The sequence below is a fragment of the Falco biarmicus genome, chromosome 7, assembly GCF_023638135.1.
Source record: "Falco biarmicus isolate bFalBia1 chromosome 7, bFalBia1.pri, whole genome shotgun sequence".
In the NCBI taxonomy this organism is placed as follows: Eukaryota; Metazoa; Chordata; class Aves; order Falconiformes; family Falconidae; genus Falco; species Falco biarmicus.
Genome location: NC_079294.1, coordinates 30,818,541 through 30,845,364, shown reverse-complemented (window position 1 = coordinate 30,845,364; position 26,824 = coordinate 30,818,541). Strand labels below are relative to the sequence as shown.

Here is a 26,824-nt window from a genome sequence, read left to right as displayed (position 1 = left end):
CCTCACTGCTACAGACCTTACTAGCATGCACACCATTCCCAACCTTCTTCCTCCTGCGCATCCGCTGATAATCCCCACATGCCACTAATGCCTTTGCCCATTAGTCACTGAAAGTCTCTGACTTAAGAGCTCTGCTCTGAGCCTATCCATGCTCTCTGCAAGACAGCCTGGTAGTACATTAATACGTTGGACTAGTAGGTTGGACTTCAGCATCCATGTCATTGCAGCAGAGCATTTCATCACTTCTTTCAATGAAGTCTGAAAAAAGAACTTTTTCTTGTTTTGGCAATCCCACCTACTCACTGGACCTCTTGCTCCTCAGTTCTCATATTGGAGAAGACATTAAACTGACCCTTGCTGACTTCCTTCGTGCCTTTCAAGATGTTACAGACATCTGCTACATCCTAGCTCTGCATGAGCCAGAAATAAGCCAACATATATGGAAAATCTGGGGACTAAGCTGGGAATGTTGAATCAGGATAATTTCGACGTGACTACTGAGGCACACCCACTTCAAAACAATTTAGGTTCTTATTTCTAGGTGGCAATAAGAGCAAAAACTGCAGTTTTGCATGTGGCCTACTTAGCTTCACTGTTGGCTAGAGAAGAGATGCCGTGTGCGGACAGGGTGTGCTTCCCTCCCTGAACGCCTGTTATTCTGTTACTGCAGAGCTCATCCAGACTACAGAGCCTGGGTGTCAGGTTCTCACCTCTGCTTCATGTACAAAATGGAAGATACTAGAGCCAATTTGGATAATTGGTAATCTCTCTAGTAGTTGGGTGTGCTCCCAATCTGCCTGCTATTCATAGTACCTAGTTGCAACTTGTACCGCAATCATTCCTGTTCTGTGCAAGTCTCAAATGATTTGCATCTTTAAGGCCGTCATTGTCATGAACACTGAAGTGACTCGTAACTTTCAAAACTGAAAAAATAAGCCTGTATTTGAGTTGCTGTCACTACAATGGCTGATTCTAAAACATTCCTTCAGAAAAACTCACCTTCCTCCTTTTTTCCAGGTTTCTGATGGTTTTTTTACATTTATCACATTTTATTACATACAGAAGTATTTTTAGTTTCACCAGCTTTTGTCCAGGAACCTGATCCTAAATTTACAAAGGTCCAGTCCTGTCATCCTGGATGACCATGCTAATTAAAGTATCAAACTACTGAGACTCTGTGTGTATGGATGAGTGTTTATCTTTCTATGTCCGTGTGCCATTGTCTTGCTTGGGCTCTGACAGTGTCCTTTCTCCTCCCCTTTTGGTCTTTCCCCTTTTCACTCCAAATCCACCTATGCAGTTCTTACTTACACAAACTAGTTTTAAAAGTTCCCACACTCACCCCAGGATGTGCCTAAGGTAATAAGCTATTTATTTTAATGAGAGTACTGCATTGGTTAGCAATTTTTTAGGTGATGAGGTAGATACATAATAGGAAAATGGGGCCAGATTTTTTCTCTTCTGGATTTCTGGTGGACTTTCAAAGCTTCTTGGAAACAAGTTTATGATGTGGATCTCATACTTACTGCCTCTCTATCCATCATTTTCTCAAAAGACCATCAATTGTATGGGTCTAGGAGAAGCCTCTTGCAGTCAGAGTTACAGATAAAGTACTGGAAATCTTGGTTGGTTTTTTGTTTGTTTTTTTTTTAAAGATACACGTGAGCAAAAGTTTGCCATAGGAAGTCAGGAAGTCTGCCATAGAAAAAGGAAACAAAGTACTCAAGTAACATCTTACCGAAAAGGTTTACAAATACATTCAACAGGCACAAAAATAAATGTAAAAATAGAAATATGCATTGCATAGGGACAGCTAGCATAAATTAGATGTCTCGGAGTTCCACTCAGAAAAAGGGGAATTTTCACTACTGGATGAATAAATGACCCAGACATGTTCTCTGCATCCAATAGCTTCAGCAGTGCTTTGAAATTCTTCACTCTTTGATGATGAGGCCTATGTATTTAGATAAAGTGCAGCATTTCCAGTGATGAATACAGGAATTCAAAACAAATACAGATTTGCATGACTCTGCAGTTGAAAGAAAGCTCTGCTTGGAAGACTGGGGGTCTTTACAGCACTGTGAAAATTAAGATGACAATATGGGTTGAAAGAAAAGACATGACATTTCTGTTGAGGGGATTCATATGCATATTATGTAGGAGGAAGAATTTTAACTGCTGACCTACACAGGTTCAGGTTTGTGTTTCAGGTACAAGAACAGGGCTACTTCTAGGGGATCTGCAGGAGGATGTGAAAACTGAGCAGCAGCATCTGAGAAGCAATTCATAGGGTATGCTGCAAAACAGTGCATGCTGCAGGAACCTGAGATGTTGAAGGGCAGCAAACGGATGTGAAGAAAAGTAAAGTTCTTCAAAGCAGTCCTTTCTGACCCTTTTCAATTTCTTAGAATCTGTTAACAGTGAAGACACCAGAATTACAGATTATGGCATTAAAGCTATTTTTAGTCCTGATGTTACACTCTTCCACAGCTTACTAGCTTGCAATATACCTGCATTAGATTTTATAGGCACAGTGTGATACAAGAAGTTTGTGTTGGGTTTCTTGTTTAGTTCTTTCAAAGCTGCCTTACTATTTATTCCCATGGGTGTGACCTTGTATTTGGCTGTATCTGGATGGTGCCATTTGTGAGGTGTAAGTCGGAGCACAACCAAGCCATCCCAGGCTGACCGTGGTGCCCCCCATCCTGGCTGCTTGAGCTTGGAATTTTAAGTTAAAGTGCCATTGTTTCCCTTAAAATTGCAGTAATGACTAGGAGGTGCTTATGAGCTCACAGACACTTGTAAAGCTGGAATAAGCCAGAAGCAGCTGCCAGTAACCTTCCCAGCTGTCCCAGGCTAACCCATTCCTTCTCCTTCATCAGAACCTTCAGCAGGTGAACCTGTCTGTTTCTGACCATTCTGCCTTCAGCTGTACATATAATTCTTCCAGGCTCTATGAGTCATACAGAGTTTTTATTCACAGAGATTTTACATTGACTTTCTAATAATTACTACAAATTCTAAAGAGCATCACTCTTGATTTCTGCCCAATCATCTAGAATCATCTCCGCTGATCGATAACTCCTTTTGAGCTATGCCAGTCACCTCACATCTGACCACAGCATGGGCTTTCTTCATAGAATAGTGTTGACTTCCCAGAAAAATATCCAAGAAATATCCAAGCATATCTGCACCATAAATTGAACAATTTTTCCATAAAGCCACATCAGCTGCTACTGCTATATTTCTATCTTGTAATTCCTTCTTGCATCCTGTATCAGTATTTGTCTGTAATTGATGTCAGATAAATAAGTCTGTTGCTGTATTTTCACTTGTCGGATTTGAATAGTCGGTCTTCATGTCTTGCAGAATTTCGGCAATAATTTAATCTTTAATAAAAATTAATATGGTTTCATGCTTCCTGAGATCACACATGCAAAATCCTTTAGGACTCTCGAATTCAAGTTCTTTAGGATCTGTGTATTTCTAAGAAAGGTTCTTCAACACCCTTCTTAAAAATGATAGGAAAACACTTCATCATCATCATGTGATAAAAATCCATCACACATTCAAGTATAGAACAAATTGATTTATTAAACAGTTCTACTTTTTTGCATTGACTTTTTTTTAATATATAATAGGCCTATAGTAGTCTTAAGATTTAGAAAACTTGAGCTGTTCCTAAAACTACCAACCATGCATATTCCTTATGTTTTCATCCATTTTCCTATGCTTTATAGCTTGTAATGATGGCTAGGTTTGCCTTTTTTCTACTTCTTGTATTTATTTCAAGCTGCTCTGTTTGCTTCCCCACTAAATTAGAAATGTATTTTTCTGAATGTCCCATTTCTTGATTACAATAGACTAACTTATTTATAGATATTTTCTTCTTTAATAGACTCCCCCTATTCTGATAGTTTTTCTACGTCATATTTCTTTTCACTCAGTCATTCTCCACGGCTTTTTTGAGAACAAGTCAAAACATGTTGGGAACAAGAGGACATAGCCAGTGTCCATGTGTGTGTATATAGTTTGTTTCCATGTACTGAACGTAGCCATGTCTAAATACTCAGGCAAGCACTGACTTTCATTCTAGCAATTATGATTACCATAATAAAGTCTGAAGTTATTACTTGCCCTACTAGGAATTTTTTTGGTCAGAAAATAATTACCTAGGATTTTTAGGACCTCTAATAATGCTTTAGTGCATAGCTCCAAGTTATATGTCTGATCTGAAGTTCCTCATACTAACAATGCAATTTTCTTTCCCAAAATTATGAGCAGATATTGAAAGAAAAAGTTACCTTGTTCTTTAGTCTTGACTGCTGTGCAAGAGGCCCTTGCTGGTAAATCCAGTTTAGGCTTAATCCATCCATATCGATCCACATGCATTTACTTTCCTATGAATAGGAAAAGTTTAAAACTGTATTCAATACTTCATTTCCTCATTTATTACTCAATTTCTAATGGGTGAAAACCTCTGCCAGGGCAAGGTCCTTTATTATTTACAGGAACTAAGGGAGCCTAACCTCAGCAGTCCCTGAAGATACTTCCCCCTGGACACAGTCTGTCAAACCTCTGGAAATGGAGAGAAGGAACTGAGGTGTGACCTGACACACTTTACCTTCTCCCTCATGACTCCAAGGAAAAATAACCTGAGTGTTTTTTTCTTTCACATCTCCTTTTCAGCATGGGAAGTTGCCCTCCATGGCTAACCTTTCTTCTGGAATGTCTGGGGTGGAAATGTTTGAAAAAATAAAGCCCCTTGCCAAAAATAATGAGAACTGGGATAAAACCTGACAAGCAGGCACTGTTGGGCTGAGCATTGTTCAAACTGGTATAAAAATAATACAAGGCCAATTAAAAGAAGCTGAACCCAAATTTTCATAAAGCAAACTATGCAAACTGAAATGTGATTGAACTTGTTTTCAATTCACAAAAAGCCCTGAAAGAATCAAAAGTGCAGCGAACAGTGGTCTATACTTAATGTGATGGCCACAAGAGGGTACAGTTTGTAAATTGGAAACGAGTATAATGGTCCCACAGAGGTTTCTCTAAGTGACATCGATCTTCTTAGAAGTCTCAAAAATCCATCTCCAGAACTGTGTAAGAGAAGTTCTAGTGCAGCACCTCCCTGGGCACATCCCCTTGGGGGCTGCACTGGTCTCCGAGTGAAGGTGACGAGCACCTTTCTGTGCAGGTGCGGCGTGACAGTTCCCCTCCATTGCAGCCCATGGTCTGCAGTTCTCAGGCAACTGCATCTTTTCAGACCTTTCGTTGCCTCAGCCAAGAACACTACCGAGAACCGCTGAGCACAACACACCTTCAGCTGTGCTATGGGTACCCAAAAAATACTCTTGAAGGCATTTGTATTGTTAACCAGCCTTCAGGTGTCAGAGCCAGGCCTGAAAGCAAAGGCCAAAGGGCTTCACCTGAGCACATCAGGGAACTGGGTACCAGCTCTGGAGCTGGCTGGCTTTCTCAGTGGGCAAGCAGATGGAAAACTGGTCTTGACCAGAGGCTTCCAAGTGATGTGTCATTGATTCTGGGGTGAAAGCTCATCATCTGTGGTTTTGGCTCAAACCAGCCCCTGTATAACTCACTTTGATAAACAAGTATCAATACTTGTTTTAAAGTATAAAATGAAAACAAATGGACCTAGTTGAGTACTTAACTCACAGTGAGCTCCCATGTACGCAGCGTGGCAGGGATACGCTCGGAACACACACAATACCCTCTGATGCAGTGGTGTGTCAGTGGGGTGCTGAATGCACTAGTGCTTTTGCACATTTTAGGGAAATCCCTCAGACGTATGTTCAGATGTTGGCAGCGGCAGCAAAAGCAGAGCCTCGACAGCTTCTGTTTGTTACGGCGACTGTTAGATCCTATCTCTGCTGCGGAGCCCCAGTAGCCGCTCAGCCAGAAGCTGTTTAACTTTTGGATCAGTCAGCAACGCGTGACAGGAAAAAAAAGGAAGATAGGAAAGGCACCGGCAGCCCACCCTCTGGCGAGCGGCCCCCGCTCCGCCGAGCGGCGCGCACGAAGACCCCGGAACACGGCCCCAGGTGCAGCCCCGGGGCGTCCCCCGCCGTGGGGCCGGGGCCGCGCGCTTCCCGCCCCGCCGCGGTACCGGTCACCGCCCGGCCCCGGCCCCGGCCCCCCCCCGCCGAGGTCCGGGGAGGCAGCGCGGGCAGCCGGCGCCGCCCCTCCGCTCCCGGGGCCCGCGGTCCCGGCCCGGCCAGGGCCCCACGCGTGTCCCGCCCGCGCGGATCCGAGACGGCGGTGCTGGCGGCGCGGAGCATGCCCCCACCCGCAGCCCACGCGGGGCGGCTGGCCCTTTAAACGCTGGCGGGCGGCCCGTGCCGCCGCTGGCTGGGAGACCCCGCGCCTCCAGTGAGAGGTGAAACCAAGATGGCGGCCGCGCAGTGACTGAGGCGGAGACGGAGACGGTGGGAGCCGGGCTGGACGGGCCGCGCTGTGCTGTGTCGCGCCGTCGCCGCTCGTCCCCTCTGAAGGGCTGAGCGTCTCTCCGCTGGCAGGGCTGCTGAGCGCCTGGAGCGCAGCCACGTCGCCGGGCGCGCTGAGGAGTCGGGACTGAGCCGCCGCAGCACCGGGAGGAGGAGGAGGAGGAAGAAGAGGAAGAAGAATATGGCGGCGGAGTCGGGCTGGGAGTGAAGCTGCCGCCTGCGACGGGAGCCCATGGGGGAGACGGGGCTCTGAGCCCGCCCGCCCGCTTCATCTCGCCCCGGGACAGGCAGTGCCTGCAGGCCGCGGCCAGCCCCGGCGGGAAGGACGGCTCCCGGAGCCCCGCGCTAACGGACGGCGAGCGAGGGGCTTCGGGCCTGGGCAGCTGCTGCACAATAGAGCCGAGCGCCGGGCCGGGGCGAGCGGCCCCTCTCCCGCCTGCCTTCCCCCGCCTGCTTCACCCCGGCCTCGCCAGCCTCCCGCCTGCTTCCCTCGCCAGGGCCCCGGCCTCCAGGCTCGCCTGCTCCTGTCACCCCGGCCCGGCTGCCCGTTGTCGTCCGTGCCATCTGCTGTCCACCGCTGCTTCCACTCCCGTGGATCCTCTTCTCCTCCAGGATCCATTCTTCACTGCCTGTTCTGCCAGCCCTTCGCCCTTGCCAAGAGCCTCTTTCCTCTCTGCGGCTCTCCCCTGCATAGGCTCACTCGCCTTTTGTGCAGCGCTTGACGGTGCCTGGAGCGACTCCCCTTTCATATCTTCACCTCCTGTTCCCCCTCTTGCCCTGCGCCCCCCAGTCCTCTGTTACCCTCGATAATGAGGATCCCATTGCAGCACTGAAGAGGAGTAAGAAGAGCTTGCTTGGCGTGCCCGTGTGGGGCTGCTACCTTCTTTTCTGCTCCCCTCCTTTGAGGGGGGCCTAGCCCCCGACCAGTCTCCTGCTCCTCCAGCGGTTGCAAGCCAGAGTGGTGGCAGTGGTGTGGCAGGCGGCAGGATGACTGACACCCGGCGGAGGGTGAAGGTTTACACGCTAAATGAGGACCGCCAGTGGGATGATCGAGGCACAGGGCATGTGTCCTCTTGCTACGTGGAGAGGCTCAAGGGCATGTCCCTGCTAGTCAGGGCAGAGAGTGATGGTAAGTGTGTGTGTCTGAAGGTACGCTCTTTCCTCATCCTACCCAGCAAAGGAGCTGGGCCTAGCTTTGTCTCTGTTGCTGTAATGTTTTGCTGCGTAATTCAAATGCGATTCTTAAAAGCAAGTAGGCACTAACCGTAGTTCATTCGTGTTAGGCCAAGGGTAAGAAATGGAAGGTTGCCATGAAGTGCATGCATAGTAGGCGCTTGGTTCATAGCGAGTACACAGTGTTGCGTATAAAATACGTTCAGGTCTTGTAAGTCTTGTATGGTTTATGTATCTAGTGTTCTATCACCGGGTTCCCAACGTATTTCAGTTTCAAAACTGGTGATTGTGATGTATCCTTCCTTAGATATTTCTGGAAAGGATCCACTCGTGAAAGCTGTTGTTCAAAACTTTGATCATGTTTTTTAGTAGTAAATGTTTAAAAAGTCATTGTATGGCTAACACCCCCTCCTCCCCCTTTCTTTGGTAGCAAGGATTATGCAAGACTTTAAAAGCTGTCAACAGTTATTAAAGTACAGTTGTTACAGTAGTAAAGACAATACAATGGACAGAGCAGCATTTTCAGATTTTTTTTTTATGGAATGGTGGTTCTTAGTCATTAAGCTGTTCTAGATCTTCTTGTAAATCAGTTTAAAATGATACATTATCAACTTCCTTCACATTTTTGACAACATATGACAGTAGTACAGGCTGAGTAGCAGAATCTACCCCTGTAGCTGCATGTTTGGGCTAGTCTGGATTGTTGATTGAGTGAGTTCATGGCTGCTACGATCAGAGTAGATTTTAAAATATGCTTTGCCATATCTAGCATGTACCATTTTGCTAGTTAAGTCTGTCGGTGCACAACTTATTACTTCATCAGATACATAGCTACTGTATCTAGTGACTTGTAGATCTAGTTATAGCTTGTGACTGTCAACAGACCTTGTGATTTTCTTTATTTGGCTTTTTCATTTTAGGAGCTAGGATGAAAAGCAACTTGAGAATGATTAATTCTTACTATTTGAGAAAGTTCTGACAAAGTACAAAGATCATAAACTGATATTGATGAATCAAACTTTCATCTGAGCAGGGTTTTGATAATTGATAAGTGTGAATCTCGGGGTTTTGTAGTTTCTTGATTATACAGTAAAAAATTAAACCAATACTTGATTTTATCTATTTTACACTGAAGAAGATGCATTTCTAGTTTGGTCAACATCACAGTGTAAGAGAAAACATTCAAAATGGAAGTAGACTTAGTTTAATTTCAACATGCGGGAGTGAGGTAAAAAGAAAGGTTATTTTTAGGCTAATCTTTTATTAGGTTTTAAATTCAATTTTAAATTAACAGTTTATTTGTAGGTAGAGTCCTATGTGGCTGATGTGCTTAGGTTTAAAAACTATCATGTCTTCTATACACTAAACAATTTTCTGGTTTTTTTGTGGTGTTTTTCGTTGTTTTTTTTTTTGAAAAGAAAGTGAAAGAACTGCAGTTCATAACATGCCTGTGAAGAAATAGCCCATTCAAACTAAAACCCAGTTATTGACTTTCAGTGGAATATGTATGCTTAAAACTGGCTAGAACCTGAATTGGACTGCTGTTGCCAGCTTATTTGTTCTGAATGAACATCTGTAAGAAGGAAAATACAAATTAGTATAGCTGATCCCAAAACAAAGATGAAGACATTACTTTGTGTTGCATAGTGAAGATACTCTAATAAAAGCAGAACTTACTAATAGCACCTAATACACAGAAGTATATTTAATAGGATACACACATTATACTTCTCTCAAACAGCACACATGTACTTCAAGAGTGTTGAATAATATACAGAGCTAAAGTTCTTAATTTAGTATGCAATATCAGTCCTGGGTAAATGTGCACTCTATTTATAGGCTGGTTTTTCTAACTTGCTTATGTAAACGCCTCATAAAACTTGATTTATCGTTTGTTTACTCCCGGTGTCAGTTGTTTGTGGGTTGGTTTTGAGGGCAGATATAGTAATTTTTGCATGTGAGCAAGTGGTTTGGAAAAAGATTTGTGTTTTCGGCATCACTCAATTTCTGTGTTCCCTTGTGTGCTTTAACTAAATGAAGGAGCTGACTGTGATTTAATTTTTTTCCTCTCTAGTTATCAAAACCATAAAAGAAGTAGGAGCCTGACCTATACACGATTTGCCTCCATGTTTCCATTGCATTCTTGTACTGTCTTTCTTCACCAGCTCCTCCTCCTTCCACAATGAAACCGTCTTCCTTCCTCCTTTTCTAAACCAGCTTTTCCTAGGTTTGAGCTGAGATTCATCCTGTGCACGCTGGCATGTTCTTACTAACTTACTCCAGGAAGCTGACTGAAAACCTCCGGATCTGCCTGAAGCTGAAGGCTCAGTTTCCTGAGTGGGGGATGCCGAGGGGATGTTACCAGTAGTTCCTGCTGTGTATGGGAAATTCCCACTCCTGTTAAAGGGCCAGTTTGGCTGTGCACAGAACAACAGCAGATTTACCAGAGAATCGTATGGCTGACCACGTGGGCTAGCACATAGTTCAGTCTCTTGATTGCACAGCTGTGACTTGGTGTAGCTCCTAAGTGCTTTACAAGTGGTTGAGATTTTATGACAGGGTCAGGGTGTTCAGATAAGGGAGCTACAATCAGTATACCAAGTCCAAGGTAAGCGGTCATCTGGAACGAAAGTAATAACTGAGTAAGAGTGCTTTTTTTTTTTTTAAAATACGTAGGAGTGGAGTTATTTTTCTTGGGTTAGAGTTTTATTAACATCTTAAAAGAATTTAGAGCAGATGGGCTATTTGTGTTGCTATCTGGGATGTCTAATGCTCGCAGGCACTGAACTTCTAAGAGTCATTACAGGCAATTTGGTGTAATCTGTTATAGTACAGAAATGCCATACACTGCTTTCAGATCAGATAGGTTAATCTTTGAAACAGTGAATTGTATTTTTTTTTTTGCCACTTAACTGTTAACTTTTTTGACTTGAAACCCTGAAGTTTCTCTGTGTGATTCCTAGTAACAGTGTATTCTACTTGAATTGCAGTAGAGCAGTAGTGAACTCTTGTTTTACCAAGGGTCACCTTCCATGTGAGTTTCTGTGTGTAATCATAAGCCTTTGATTTCTTATGACCTGTTTCTCACATGGTATTTTAGGCTGCTGTGGCCTGCTTAATTTTTAAAATGTCTGTGTGCTTCTAGATTTTTCACTGCATGGTTTCATATCACTTTTGTTGTTCTGAGCCCAGATGGCTGAAGAGACCTCTAAAATTAACTTTTCTGTTCAACTGTTTTCGGTTAACTTGAAGGCTTAAACTTTTAATTAAACTTTACTAGTCCTGTAACTAAACTTCTTGACAAGCCAAAGTGAACTCCCACATTGGAGGCCATATTTGCCAGCTATCTTTTAGGAACTATCTAATAACTTTTATTCAGAAGTTGTAGTTTGCCACTTCTGAATTCTGTATGTTAATGCCTTCTGCCACAGGGCAGACATCTACATCTCTGCTGTTTCTTTAGACTAGGTATCAGTAGCCCCATAATACTGGCAGAAGGCTTAGCCAGAATTTGGCTTAAGTTTGCTTTACCTTGCTCAGACTCAAAGGATTACTTTTAGTTAGTTAGTTTTAGGAAAGCAACACTGAGAAATTTGTGGCTATATATTTACCTTAGGTTAAAATGAGGGGAAAAAAAACAACCCAGAAACATGGGGGATGGGGGGAATTTTTTTATTTGTTTTCTCCTGGTTCTCCCCTCTCCTTAATATTTGGGTTTAACCCTTCAGAAATGTGTGTTAGATGGGAGAATAGTCACTTGTGAGTGCAGACTGTGTTCTTGGAGTTCTGTTTCAGCTGTTAAGTTTCTGTGATTCAGTAGCAGCAGAAGTGACTGCAGAACTTAAACCTCTGAGTGTATCTTGGGAAAACCAGCTCTTGAATTGAAACTTACTTAAACATGTTTATATTGGTGAAGGGTCATGCAACACTGTACCTTTTCTGCTTTTGAGGAAGGATCCCCATAATTTGATGGGAGAGGAGCACTCTCATACCAGCAGGTCTCCTCCATATGCGTACACGTAAACAAGTCTTCAGATTTGTTGTTTAAGACTACTGCATTGGGATATTTGATGTTCTTTAACTGTCTTTGAAAATAGCGTTGTATATCTGTATGTAGTCTGTTTTGAGCAAGTCTTTCCCTATACACACATTCCTTTCACAGCACAGAATGGTGTTGTTATAGAAACAAAAAAACCCAGCTGTGCTATATGGCATTACAGTGGCAAATAACATAATTCTGCAAATCAATTTTCATCTTTATAGGTGGTTTTAGATGTTACTTTCTGGCACCACTGTTTTGCAGTTACCTTTACAAATTCATTCAAGGCTATAATTTAGAAAATAACTAGATCTGCATAATTTTCAGGGCTTTATTAAAACTATGGCTTGTATTAAGGTGAGTTTTCAGGTCTTACCTAACTTTGAGTAGAGTCATTGTGTCAATGAAGGTAAGATTTTGTTGGCGTATTTTTATAAAGTAGACTGGATAGTCTTAATGTATTTTAGTATAGTACCAAGAGAAAAATACCTCCATAGAAAGTAATTGCTTATGACAAATGCAAGAGTAAGCATCTTAAACTGTATTTAGGAATCAGTACTGATACTGACTTTGGAGAAGAACTTTTATTTACAGTATGTAAGATTTTTGTAAACTTTTTCTGATGAATTTATTTTACAGATGTGTTTCTGTTGCCTGGTTCCCAGAAGCAAGTAACAGAGACTGCCTCATACCAGGAAGGGGCCTGAATCTGTAAAACTTACTGTACAAAAGTAAACCCACTGAACTAACTAGTAGAATAGTCACAGATTTTGAGTTGTTGAACCCTTTTTGGTGAACAAATTGCACAAATGGAGCATCAGATTATTCAGAAGGATGGATTTGGGGCAGCTATTAGTTGTAGAGCAGAATTTACACTTCAGCATGTTTCTATCTCCAAATTCATATTTTTCTAGTTACAGTGAGGAGTAAGTTGAATCATGTAGTGATGAGAAGCAAGTCAAGCCTTGTAAGGCTTGATTTGTCTTTCCTGCAAGCATCAGGTTTAGCAGAGAAGAAGAAATAAGTCTAGTAAAGAGGTCATTCTCTAGTGTCTGCTTCTGGCCTGGAAGATGAAATGTCTGCATTCAATTGTCTTCAATATTATTTTTTTTAATAGGGGTTTTTCAAACGTGGCATTCAAGTTGTGTGATACTCGGCTAATTTCAGGATCTCATTGTCTGTAGATCTGTGTTTAGCAGTCAAAATGTTTATCAACTGCTTTTAATTTTTTTTTAATCTAACTATTTAATTCATACTTGATGGTATTAAGTATTTCTGGACAGTAAAGACTTTCTAGAACCTAGTCAACTAAGTTAATAGGACAAAATAATATTCTGAAACTTGTCGTTGAAGCTGAGCCTTTGAAACTGAAAGTAAGATTGAAGTGAAATACTGCCTATAACTGATGATTGTAATAAAGGGAATACTGTTCCTAGATGTTCACTAGGCAGACCCAAAAATTCAAAGCTTGAGACTGTGGCCCAAGTACTGCAGTGTATTGGATTCATGGTAAAGCTTATCTTAGATGTTTTCCTTCTCTGCCCTGCTCTATAGTTTGTGATTATTTTTTATTTTTTTTTTAGTTATGCTACTGCACTTGAGCACACAAGCAGTTTTGTTCACAGAGCTGGTGCAAGTTAGAAAACTGGAAGAACTCTTAAGAAAGGATAGTATATGTGGTTTTGGGGGGAGACTGCTTTTCCATTGTGTCTTGTTTTCCCTTGAGGGCTGTTTAGTTCTGTTTTGTTGTTGGATTGTGTCTGAGTTTGTAAACAGCTCAATGCAAGAGCAGTTGAGACAAGGCAATAGCTTCTCAAGCCGGCTTCATTAGTGAAGGCTGCTTCTTGTAGAACAGACTTAGAAATTAGAAAGAAGTAGACATCACATGTAAGTTGCTTTGTTAATTAAAAAAAATTATTGTATCAGATTATCACAAACACAGTAAGCTAATGAATATAAAAATCTTTGATAAAGCTTCTAAATTCACAAAGTAAAACCTTTCTTATTAGACAGCAAACTGTTACGATACTTACGTAGTTCTTTAGTGATACACCACTCTTTCAGCAAGTAAGATTTTGTGATCTTGTTGTTAAGTCTCTTCCCTCACCTCCCCCACCATAACATTTTCATCAGTGACAGACAGTGGGATGGAGTGGACCCTTCAAATCTGCAGATCACACCAAGCTGAGTGGTGTGGTTGACACACCTGAGGGACAGGATGCCATCCAGAGGGACCTAGACATTCTTGAGTGGCGGGCCTGTGTGAACCTCATGAGGTTCATTCAGCAAAAGCCAAGTGCAGGGTCCTGCACCTGGACTGTGGCAACCCCCGGTATCAATACAGGCTGGGAAACGAAGGGACTGAGAGGAGCCTCACAGAGAAGGACTTGGGAGTACTGATGGGTGAAAAGCTGGACATGAGCCGGCAATGTGCACTCACGGCTCAGAAAGCCAACCGAATCCTTGGCCGCATCAAAGAAGCATAGCCAACAGGTCAAGCGAGGTGATTCTGCCTCTCTGCTCTGGTGAGACCCTACCTGGGAGTACTGTGTCGAGCTCCAGAGTCCTCAGCACAGCAAAGACATGGACGTTGGAGTGGGTCCAGAGGAGAGCCACGGAAATGATCAGAGGGGTGGAACACCTCTTCTGTGAGGAAAGGCTGAGAGGGTTGGGATTCAGCCTGGGGAAGAGAGGGCTCTGGGGAGACCTTACTGCAGCCTTTCAAGACTTAAAGGGGATTTACAAGAAAGATGGGAGCAGACTTCTTAGTAGGGCCTGCAGCAACAGGACAAGGGGCAATGGTTTTAAACTGAAAGAGGATAGATTCAGACTTAGCTATAAGGCAGAAATTTGTTACGATGAGGCTGGTGAGGCGTTGCACAGGTTTCCCAGGGAGGTGGTACATGCCCAATCCCTGGAAATGTTTGCAGTCAGGTTGGGTGGGGCTTTGGGCAACCTGATCTAGTTGAAGATGGCTTGGTGATGGGAGTGAACTGGGTGAACTTTGGAGGTCCCTTTCAATCAAAATCAGTCTTATTTTGACTGATCGCAATATGACCCTTCCACATGTTACTTCCTAGTAAACACCTAGTAATTCTTGAAAGGAGAGTGGGATTGTTTTGTAAATATAACCGATGAGATTGAGGATGCTAAACAAATTTCGGTTTGGGATATTTTTTGCTGTGGATTTTGTAATGGATATACTCTTCAGATGGTGAAAACTAGCTACGTGTTGATCCTGCTGTGAGATTTGGAAGTATAGTTTTTGATTCCAAGTATGTTTTTCAAATCCAAGTAATTAGTTTTCTTGTCCTGTCTTAAAGTTCTCAGTCTTCTGTATTTGAGGTGGTTGAAGCATTTTTTTATTTTTCTTTAGTGTAGATTTTGTGGGGATGTTTGGCAAATGCTATAGTAATATAAATATAAGACTGCCTTCTAACTGTGGCTATGAAACTGAGAAGTTGAGACTTTTCTTAGAGTTTGGACTTTATTCTTCAAAAAAAAGTGAAGCAGGTAAATAAATGGAGAAGTGTCTCTTTCAAGGGTGTGCTTGCAGCCTTATGGTTTCTACTACAAGGCTGATCATGCAGGTGAATTTATCAGTACTTCTTCATGTATGTTAAGTGAAGCTCTGCAGGTATGTAAGTTTAAGTCATGGCTTTAAAGAGTCCCTCATGCACTGGCATTTGTGCAGCTGAGCAGCGAGGTGGATGAGGGAAATGATTGGACCAGAAGTAAAAGTGGTTTTAAGGGTTGTTTTGACCTAGATCAACCCTCCAAACCATTTAAACATGACAGGTATTAACAGTAATGCTTATGCAAAAGGAAGGACAAGAAAACAGACATGAGAATGGAATTGCTGTTCTAATGTCTTAAATCAGTGTAAGCTGCTGTGAAACCGTTGTTCCTAAGTTTATCATGTCTGAGTGTTTTGGTGGTGTTACTTGCAGTCATAATGGTTGCTGTTGTAAGCATTGGTTTCTAGATATGCTTTCCAGCACAATAATGTAAGGGTTTTAGCTAAACTTTGAGAACAGTTAGCCATGTGATTAGCAGATTTTGTACAAAACAACTGTAGGTGATTTACAGAGTGCAGTTGTGATGCTTTTTATGTGATTATTTTTTGTAGAGTTTATAATAAAAAAAATATCTGTGGAAAAGTAATTTCTCAGAATAAGAGGTTAAAACTCCAGTCCTCAAAATACTCTTGAATGTTCTGTACTATGTGAACAATATTTTTGAGGGGAAAATGAAATAGAAAGTGTAGGATATGGGTTTAACAGGCTTATTGTTGGGAGGAAAGGTGTTAATACATACTTGAGGAAGAGCGATCAGAAAATTCATGTTGAGATTGAAATTCTAGTACACATGTAAATAAGTGGAACTTTTTTTTTCTAGGCTCTCTTCTTTTGGAGTCCAAAATTAACCCGAACACTGCGTACCAGAAGCAACAGGTAAACATACTTTTTTTTTTTTCCCCTCACATTTAAAGACAGGTTCTTTAACTTCAGCAATACAGTATTTTTTTTGCCTGTATTACACATTATATTGTATGGTTTTGTACCAAAAATAGGAGGCAAATAGTTCTCATCATTTTTGTGCATTTCATAATAAGTGTGTGTTATTTATCTGCATTTTTCTGAAGTCACATAGATAACTTGCACTCTATTTTACATCAGAAAATGCTTTGGAAGAGACAGGCAAAGCATAGTTCTGAAAATCACGAAATAGCTGAGGTTCCTGAGGATTATAGTATCTGAAACTTGATATCTGGCTTTTTTTGTCTTTATATTTCAGATACTACAACTTTCAATGTCTTTTTTTTTTTTTTAAGTGAAGACTAGAAGGCTTTAAAGTTATATCCATGTTTACCTTTGTTTGGATTTTACTTGGAAGATGGATATGGATTACTACTGCTTCAAAACATTTTGTATACATAAAAGAAGCTTTTCACCTCTAGTTTGCACCTTACTTCAATTATTTAAGCTATACATTATGAGCTCCTAAAGAGCGCTACAGAGATGAGTGAGAAGTGAACTGCTGGTCTTGCACTTTGCTGTTCTCATCTCACATGCTGAGAATTACACTTAGAGGTTTAGAAATGCTGAACCATTAGCTGTCTGGTCAGCTCAGACTTGCTAAAATCCTGTCAGGTACAGTTGATGTATTAAAACATTTTTCAGTCTTCAGCTTCAATAATTTATTAGAACCATAGATACAGTGTAGTTTTGCTCACGGGCAGTCCCGGTGGTTGTGGAGCTGCAGCTGCTTGTAGGATTGTATGTTGAACTGAATGGGGAGAACCAGTCTGGGTTAAAATTACCCTCCTTTGGAAAATTCAGCCTGTATCTGCCCCTTTATAGAATTCATCGTGCACCGTGTAAGCAGTCTGGTAAGGCCAGCCTGGGGTGGAGAATCAGTTTCAGGGAGTAAGAAAGGACAAGATGAGCAAGAATGTGAAGGAAACTAACTTTCAGTTGTAATCCTGACAAGCTTGAGGTCATGCTTTAGGATTCCTAAAATTACACTGAATATTTCACACCTTTATGGCATAAAATGCTGATCTAGTGTAAAATTGCTTTGCTGGTTCAAATCTGTTCAAAGAGCATTGAGGGTAAGCTTTATGCCAGATCAAACATAAAGCCTACTTAAAGTAGACATAAAATTGTAAGATTGCTGCAAATGACCACACATGCCTGTCAGTGCAACAGCATTTCATATCTGTGCGCATTGCTACTCTGGGTCAGACATGTATTGTAATCTTGCACTGTAGAAATCAATACTTGTGATTGTGAAAATATGGTTAGAGAAATAACAATATTGAACATGAATCTGTCCTGTTAGAACAGCACTGTATGTTTTCTGTGCTGGAGAAGGAAAAGCACTGTTCTTAAAATTTCAAATCCCACGTAGTCAGAAATTTATATTTGCAGGTGTTCATATTATTTAAGCAAAGCAGTGTCTAATACAGATTGAATGTAGGGCTCCACCCTGAGCCTTAGAAATACCAAATCTTTCTCGATGTGTGTATCTATCGTACTTTGTAGCACGTTATCTTTCAGGTGAGGCCTACTTACCCTTTCCCTTAGTAAAAGGCCATTTTAAAGTTTAAACCTGGTTCCGTATGAGCTAAGCTTGGAGTTTAGCAGCTGAAAGGAAGGGTTGTTTCTTTCCAGCTCTGCTTATAGAAGTCTGAACTGACTAAACTCACTAAACCACAAGAAAATTAAGGTGATACTCCAAATCACTCTTCAAAAACTGGTTAACTCTCTATGTCAGCAGAAGTTTCAGGCCACCTCACACGAGATCCATTTGTGGAACTGTGAGATGGAAGTGTGAGAGAGATCTTTCCTTTTTGGCTGCAGAAGGTCACTTAGGTCAACTCGGCTACTAGTGGAATTGCAGCCTGAAATAGATTTACTTTCGAGTTTGCCTGCAGTTGTCAGCTGTGCTTATAAAATTTCAAGAAAAATCTCCTAGAAATGTAAGACTTAACAGTGTAAAGTTACTTTAAAATTTTATGGTTTTGTCAGTCTTTTATCTCAAAATTCTGTTATGAGGGTGAACCTCCATTCTATTTTAAAGGGGTACACAGCAGTACACCTGTTTTTACTGTGACATACTTGGCACGTGGCTTGTGGGCACTTCGGGTATCTAATGGCACAAGTGGATGAGTTCTGACTTTTGTCTAGGCTGATGTGAGGCTTGTAAGAAGAAACAATTTTTATTGGACCAACTAATATAATTTGTGGTTGGGAGGAAGCAGATATGTGATAGATAAGCTCTTGGGGAAACTTGCTATGCCAGTTGCTTTGGATTCTATTTGGGATAGAAGTTCTTCCACTGGTGAAAGAACCTTCTACTTGTGCTGTGCTGTTAGTGCCAGCGTGAAACAAATTGTCTCATTAATTGTTGATACCATAAATTATGCAGTTTCCGGGGTCTGTATATTTTAGTGATAACTGTTGCAGCTTAGATCATTATTTGTCAGAATAATAGTGTGAAGACCTGAGTACAGGTTTGCCTTGCTTCCTCTGTTCTCTTGACATGTAAATCATCCATGGAAACTAGAAAACCCCAACCCCCTCCCTCCCCCCCCCCCCCCCCCCCCCAACCCAACTGAAAAACAAAACCACAACAAAAGCCATGCCCAGTGAACCTGGACTTCAAGTAAAATTTTGTCAAATTGTCTGCTTTAGATTTCTTGGGGGTTAGGATTGAAAGCAATGACTTCCCTTTACCATGGTTTAGTCAGGTCTCTGTGTGCACATAAATGTTGATCCACTTTATGGCAGGTACAGCTGTCTGCTTTTCTTTTTGGAGTGGAAGAATATTTGGCAGATCTTGAGACCTACCTGCTCGGGGACTCTTTTTTTCATACATCAACGTGGTCCAGAGATACTTCAGCTCACACAATCTAGCCTCCTGTCATCCCAGACTTACCTGCCATCTAGAGATTTGAAATAATTCCTTAAAGCATGAAACACATAGGCAGTCTTTTAACTACCTCTGCACTAGTCGGATAAATTAGGTTAGTCTTTCACAATAGAGTCATTTTCTGCTCTGCATTCAAAAAGAAAGATATGTGTGTATATATCTGATTCTGTAGCATAGAACTGCTACCAGTGGAAGTCTTTGGATGCTCTGAACTGATTGGATTGGGGTATATACTTTTCAATATACTTTGGCAGTGCTTTGCCAATAGAACAGTAAAGAATTATCTTCAAGTTTATTTTAGATACATCCATGTACATCCTGTAACCCTGTTATGAAGTATGTATTGCATCCCTTTTTATGCCTGAAACGAAGACTGGAGTTGCTTCCACCTATTGTGTCTTGCCTCTGCACCAGAATCTTCAGTGTCTCATGTTCTTAGCTTTTGCAGTCCCTTTTTCAGTTCCTCGCATGAATACAGGGCTTAAATTAATCCAGAGTACCATCTGTTACCTATGTAGCTTGAAGGTGGCTATCCTAGAATGGTGAGACTTACTAATAACAAAATAATAAATAATAAAAAATCTTTGACAAGATCCCAAAAGGCACTAGCAGAATGTGCAGAGAAGATGAAATTCCTGCCCTTGCTGTCAGGACAAGCAAGCCAACAGTGAAACTATTTCAATAAAATTTCTGCTTATTGTAGCTATGACAGTAAGGAAAAACATGTCATTTGTGGGGTGAGGGGAAAAACAAGGGGAGTGATTGCTCTTGCTTTTGGAGTGGGTTGGTTTATCTGGTTTAGATGATCACGTGTTGCTTTATCTTTATGCATGCTTTCCTGTGAAATCTGATTTTTCTGCTATTTCTGGGTATGGTCACTAGGCCAGTGAGCTGAGGTTCTGTTACAGAACTAATAAACTGATTTATTCCATGTGATTAATGGGAATGCAGCTATGAAATTGCTAACTGAAAAGTCACATACATTTGTTGAGCTTTCACAGAAGCTAATAGAATACATTCTGCTGAAAGACTGAGTGTGCCTTTGATATGTTATTCCAATTTTTGGGAAACTTATTAGCCCATCCAGATATTCAGGTTCTAGGTGAACAAATGCACAAAACCAAATGCAGAATTCAAACTTTATATTACATTATTGCGGCAGGGGTTTTTAGCCTGAAGATTCTGCTGGAACCTACCACGATACTTATGTATAGTTAACTTAAACTACTGACACTACTCTGGCTTTTTGTTTCATAAGCAGAAGGCTTCTTATTAAACTGTATTTTTGTTTGTAAATATTTTGCTGGCAAGATGCTGAAAGGTGGCATGGCATGTCCAGAGAAGTGTCTGTAACTGTAAACAGTGTGAGGGCTTAGTTAAGGAAGACTGGCAGTCGGGCAGTCCAGGAGGGAGAGAACCAACGTTTCTGTGTTGAACTTCCAGTGGGGGCTAGGAAAGTCTCATAGGCCTAAACTGTTTGAGGGCGAGTAGGAAGAGATTAATTTGCTTTTTAAGACCAAAAGCAAGAATTTATGAAAGACCTATCTAATTTGGGGGATCACCGCTTCTTGAGAGTAGCCCACATTTCATAGGGATGCCAAGATACTATTTTGGAGCTAATAAAGAGACTAGTATTCTCCCTAGATGTGAACACCAGTGAGGGGGCACTGTCAAACAATAACAACTTTCTTAATTTTATCACATTGGGAAAAAATCTTAAATCAGCTTTACAGCAGAATAAAATCCTGAGTACCAGTTGCTCTGAAATTCTTCACTATGAAATCCCAGGGCTTGCTTTGGAGATTTTATGAATGCTGTACAACACACCTGCTAATAAATGAAACTAATTTAATGTCTTAATAAAAGTGACTTCTGGTGAGTGTTATGGTGAGACTGATAGTGTGTATTCAAGAACCTTTCTATTAAGGGAAGCGAGCCTTTTGGAAATAATTTCAAAAAGCAAGGAGAAATCATACAGTAGATGCTAAACCCTGTCCATCTAAGTATAAGTGCCACTGCTTCCTGTCTTAAACTATTGCAGTAGTATTTTTGAAGGTTAGCTGCCTAGGAATGAAGCCTCAAATAAAGCTGTAGTACACAGTAGTGCTGCAGAGTAGTAGTTCACACAGTGAAAACCTGTAACTAACCAGAACTTGCTCCATGTGGACTTGATGTAGCCAACAATGAAACAAGCAGCAGAGAAATCCCTGACTATTCTCAAGAACATAGCTTCATGCTGTATCTTTGTAAGAGTAAGAGTGCAGAAAGTTAACTTCCATTGGTAGAAATGATAAATACCTCTCTATGGGAATGTTGAATACATACGTCTTCTAAAAAGGCCATAGTCAGGATTTTTGCTTAAAATCAAGAATTCTTGATTATATCTGAGTAGTCACAATGAACAATAATATGAAAGAAGAGAAATTTATAGAAACGGCTATAGGGGACAGCAAATTTGGTATGGGCTAAGGTAGTGATGACACAGCATTATTGTCAACTTTTTTTTTTTTTTTTTTGCAAAGCAGCAAATTATTTTCGAACTTGGAATAAGATTGTGAACTCTACCTAGTCGTTTCCTGACTGTCATCCTATTTAAAAAAAGATCTTGCCAAGAGCTCTAATGCATCCTGAAAAATGTGAGAAGTTAGAATGCTAGGATTCTTGCAGAGCCCTCAGTATAAAAGCCTTCAATGATAAAACATTTGTCCATGTTTATGATTTAATTCACACAATGTGGCTATGATTTAATACTGCAGTTTCACATTTTAATTGAGTTTAATAACAACCTAGATCTAAAGAACAAATTTTACATGTTTGTTTTAGTCATCCCATCCAGTTTCTTGTCTAGAGACTTAACAGATATGTTTTTGATCAAACTGAGTCAGAACTGCTTTTATGCATCGTATAAGATTGAAGAGATTATGCTCCTAGGGGAGTAATATACAAGAGTCATCTCCTTAGCCCTCTAGCCAATAGCTACTATTACTAAGCATATTTATTTACACGCCTGTTTTCTCTTGGAATGGAGGAGACAGTCTTAAGAAATTTAAGAAATTTCAGTTGCCTTGTGGAGTTGCAAGAAGTAATGTTTGGCATTTGGAAGCCACAGATAGTCCTATTGCATAGTTGAGAGATCCAGAGTAGTTAGTGGATTCACATTACACTGAGGAGATTTCAGATCAAACAAGAAAGATTCCTTTAAATAAAACGAGCAGAAGCTAGACTTGTAGTCATGTGTTTTTACCTTTACATCCAGAATTTCCTTCAGTCACTTCTCCCTACATGCGTAAGTCTTGTACTGCTCTTTTGTTTGATGAGTATAGGCTTTGTGGGATTAAGAAAATGAAACTACATTAATATCTGCATTTAACAGTGATTTTAAACTTCAGCTGAACTGTGGATTATGCAACAGACTGAAGTGTTTTTCTCACTTTGCTTCATTTTCTGTTTTTAAAAGCCCTTTGAGGCAAGAAAGGATGTACAAATAATCTCGTAAAGATCCAGAGTAGCAACTGATAGGTTTCTGTTGAGGCACTGATAATAATCTATAATATGAAATCCTTGTGTGGCAAGATAACAGATAACTAATCATTTGAAATTGTTAGTGTTGGTAATTGGAAAATAGTTTTCTAATATTAATAAACAAAACTTCTAGATTATTGTTCTGCTGCTCAAATAATTTCTTCCAGCAGTTTTTTTGTTTTGCTTTCCAGAGAAGAAACAAACAAAAAACTCAGAATGTGTAGAGGTGAAAAAATACTGTGTGAACTTCCATATATGATAGTAGATGGCCTTTTTTAGCAAGAACAATTGCTATACTATGGCCAAATACACTTCTGTACATCTGTGACCATAGTTTTCAAAAGCAGCTTTACCTTTGTGTCTTCCCTTTTGTTTTTCTCTGCCTGCCTTCCTCCCTCCATCCCTCCTCTCCCCAGAGGAAAAAGACAGAACTGTCTTGGTCCAGTGCTGGACTGTATTCAGAGACTTAGAGCTTTTGTTTACTTAGCTTACTGAAGTTTATGTAAATAACACGGTCCTTATTTGTGTTCTTTTAGTCATTTTCTTATTGTTGGTCATGTTCTTTATAAAGAAGAAAATATGTTTTGATCTTCTTTTAGAAATGGCTTGCTTAGAAATTTAACTACTTCCACTTAAATGGAAATTAATTAGATAGGAATGTTGCAAGTACTTCAAGGGTCTATTTAAGATTTAGTATTAGGTTGATTTTTTTAAATTAAATAAACACTACTCAGTGGGAAGCTGGTGAGACAGTGGCCTTGAAAACTACAGCAGTATAAATACTAATTGCAAAGATTAACATATTAGATTTTGAACCTCATGGCGTACAATGAATATTGCAGTAAGGTACATATTGTTTTTAAAGGTGGTAAAAAAAATAATTTTTTCTATTGGACCTTTCTGAATTTTTTAAACTGCTATTTTTCTTGCTCTGTAGGAGTCAGCAGTACTAGGTGCTGTCAATCTGTTATTACCAGAGTATTTGCACCATGACCTGTCTTGTAGAGAATAAACTATTAATTGTGACTTTCTTCTTCCTTTTGTATTTTGGAGGTGGTCTTCCTAAACCCCTTTCTTCTGTGTACCACCTCTTCCTCAACCCTTTGGAAAAGGAAAAGGTAAACTATTTGCCATTTGCAAGGTAAAGCCATTAGTGCCTCTGAAGCAGTATAGCTGCTCTGGTAATGGCAAATTGATTGTATTGTATTGCTTGACTGAATCCTAATGGAGCTAGCTGATCGTGCTATTTAGATTACAGTTTAGTTTAAGGAGTTTTCTAGTAAGTACATATTGAAATCTAAATGTAAGATTTCTCTTAATCCTCAGTGTTCATTTTAATATTTGAAATAAATTTAAGTCTAATTAATAAACTGTCTTAAACTTTATAGATGTCTGGCAACTGTGGTGCTTTTGCAAATATTTAAAATTAATTCCTTTAGGAATAATCACTATAAGCAAAATCTATACTTAATGAAGTAAAAATACTTTTATGTCATGATTGTCATTGAAATATAGATAGAAAAAATTTAATGTCTCTTGTCCTTAGTGAGTAAATGCGTGTTTTAGCACTTAACTGAAATAATGCAGTATCATGGGGCTATATATAATTAATGTGGCTGTATTTCGGCTAGCTTTTACAGGAGGACAAAAGACATTTCAAATAAAACTTGATTCAGTATATAAATAATGCATATTATATTGTCTTCTCTTTCCATGTTTTGGTGTTTTGTTTTTTTAATTCTAACAGTTATTTAGTAGACTGCAAATGACTGCATCAAATACCTTATCAGCGTGTGATACTGCTGTTTGCAGCATCAGCTTCCACTTCCATGTATTGGTTTTGCATGCAGTATGAGGGCTCTGATAAACTCTTGAAGTATTTAATAAGTTGGTGGAGCTTAAGTGTCTGGGTGGTAAACGTAGCTAAGCACGGTTTCAACTTCTAGAAATCTAGGGCAAAGCATTGTTTCAGAATTGTAGTTTGAAATGAGTAAATATGGTGTGCTGGTGTCAGTGTAATAAAGATCCATGCTCTTAGGCAATTAACTGTGCATATTTGAGTTTCAGTTCTTGTTTAAAGTTTGTAGGCATCTTGGGGCTGCTTTTTAAGCACATTCTGTGCATCATCACAGTGTCCTTTGGGGCCTATAAAAATTAAAAAAAGATATTACAACTTTAATCCTACAAAAGATATGCAGTTTCATGTGGTCCAGTTGAAACAGATTTTAAAAAAGAAACAAAACCTGTTGCTTTTGTTACCATATTTTATCAGAGGATGCACTGAGTTAGAAGTACATATTCCAGATGAACCTTTTTGGGATTTGCAATACCATGGTCCCATGAATTAAGAACTAGAATCTTCAGTATCTTTCTGGAACTTCCTTATTGTGATTTATGCAGAAATGGTTTTAATCCTAAGAATTTCAGAACATATGAAAATCTACAAAGTATGATGATTACAGTTGTATTGTAATACTGTCCTGTTATAGTTAGGTATCAAGCTGTTCTTATTTTAAACTTTTACTCTTTAAATACTATTCAGGTTTTTAAAATCTGAAATACAGGGCCTGAAAATATTTTTCCTCTCTTTAAAGGATACCTTGATTGTGTGGTCTGAAGCTGAAAATTATGATTTGGCACTTAGCTTTCAAGAAAAAGCAGGATGTGATGAAATATGGGAAAAAATATGTCAGGTAAGTTTGATAAATCTAAGATTGAAGCAACCTGAATAATTTTAGTATTTGTGTTCAAAATTTTTAGACTGTTCAAAGAGGTGAATCTGAACACAGTAGATGGAAAGTATGGAAAGATACTATCATCATTGCTACCTCCCCCAAATTTTGCATTTTGAGTTTGAAAACTCTCCTTCCTCCAGAAATTTGATATGAACTTAAACTATGTTGAGGTATTTTTTTAGAGCGTTTTCAGGTCCTTTTGCTCAACATAACTTTTTAGCTCTGTTATCACCCAAGGAAGTTTTAGCTTAAAATGAGTGCTTAAAAAGTTTCATAAAAATTAGTTTTATAATTAACTTTTTCCAATTTTGCTAGAAGGGAAAAGGTTATCTGTCTGAAGTTTTATTGTAGAAAGAAGAATGTATGTGAGCTCTTGCTGAGTTTTATAATGTATTTTTCATGGCTTTAACCATATCTTATTCACATTTCTTTTTCTACATTTCTCATACTTCTCTTTCTCTTACCTCATTCTCCTTTCAGGTGAGGGACTTTCTCAACAGAACTTTTGTCCGTGTGAATGTGACAGCATGCTTCTGTTGAGTGTTAAGATTATGAAAGGTTGATCTAATAGTTGAAGCAGGAGATAGCTCTATCCCTGTATTATCACCTCAGGGCTATAGTTCTTACAGTTTAAAGAAATAAAACAATTTATTTATAGCATGTATATATTTTAACATGTGCTAATTAACTCATTATGTTTTACCATTATGACCGGATGACTATGTAGTCACTGAGTCAGTGTTGTTGCTGGGTAACATTTGATCAGGTACTAACTATTGGTCAATACCCAAAAGAGTTTAGTCAGTTAGTTGTTGTTGTTGTTAGTTCAGTTTGTCAGATCTTTGGGTTTTTTCTTCCATTCCAAGTTTTACATTTTTTCTTAATTTTTATGCTGTATTAGGTGGGATTTCTCTAAATCTGTTGAATTCTTTATGTGCACTCTTGAACAAACATCTGCCTCTGTCTTTTGGAGTTTGTTGTCACTCATTTCTAAAATAAAGCAAAAGACATCTGGTTTTATAGTTGCATGTGTATAGATCATTCCTTTTTTCAGGAATGAGGCTTTTCAACAGTTTACCACTTACGTGAATAAGTACAGAAACTTAGGTAAACCAGGAACCTTAGCAGTCAAAGGACCAAAAGCTGGGGACAGAAACAAAATGGGGGAAAGGGGAAACTGTGTTCTTGGGAAAGAGCCAGATAAGAAGCCCAGCTTCCTCAGCCTCATGTAAAGATCCAGTATTTTTGTAAGAAACCAGTGCCTTTACATCCTGTTTTGAGGCCATGCTATTGTATTTGTGTCTAGTGTATTTGAAAGATCTTAAGCTTCCTCAGTCATTAAAGCGTCTTCTAAAAGGAAAACTTTGATACCACTTATCCTGGAAGTGGCCGCAGTTGTATAAGCAGAACAGTATGTGGGTTTTAACAGCATTTTGTATTTTAATTTTAAG

At 39.9% G+C, this 26,824-nt stretch overlaps 1 protein-coding gene across 2 annotated transcripts in view; it reads left to right on the top strand.

Moving 5' to 3' along the window:
• The first annotated feature begins 7,452 nt into the window (after window positions 1-7,452).
• Window positions 7,453-26,824, top strand: part of PPP4R3A (protein phosphatase 4 regulatory subunit 3A) — a 43,098-nt gene continuing 23,726 nt past the window's right edge. Inside the window, exons 1-3 of one of the 2 annotated variants that reach the window (XM_056345892.1) lie at window positions 7,453-7,596; window positions 16,078-16,133; window positions 25,233-25,331. In XM_056345892.1, coding sequence (XP_056201867.1) covers window positions 7,455-7,596; window positions 16,078-16,133; window positions 25,233-25,331 — 297 coding nt within the window. In that variant the 5' untranslated portion in view covers window positions 7,453-7,454. Of the gene's footprint in view, window positions 7,597-16,077; window positions 16,134-23,691; window positions 23,757-25,232; window positions 25,332-26,824 lie in introns of those variants that run through there. The other variant, XM_056345893.1, reaches the window with a different exon arrangement.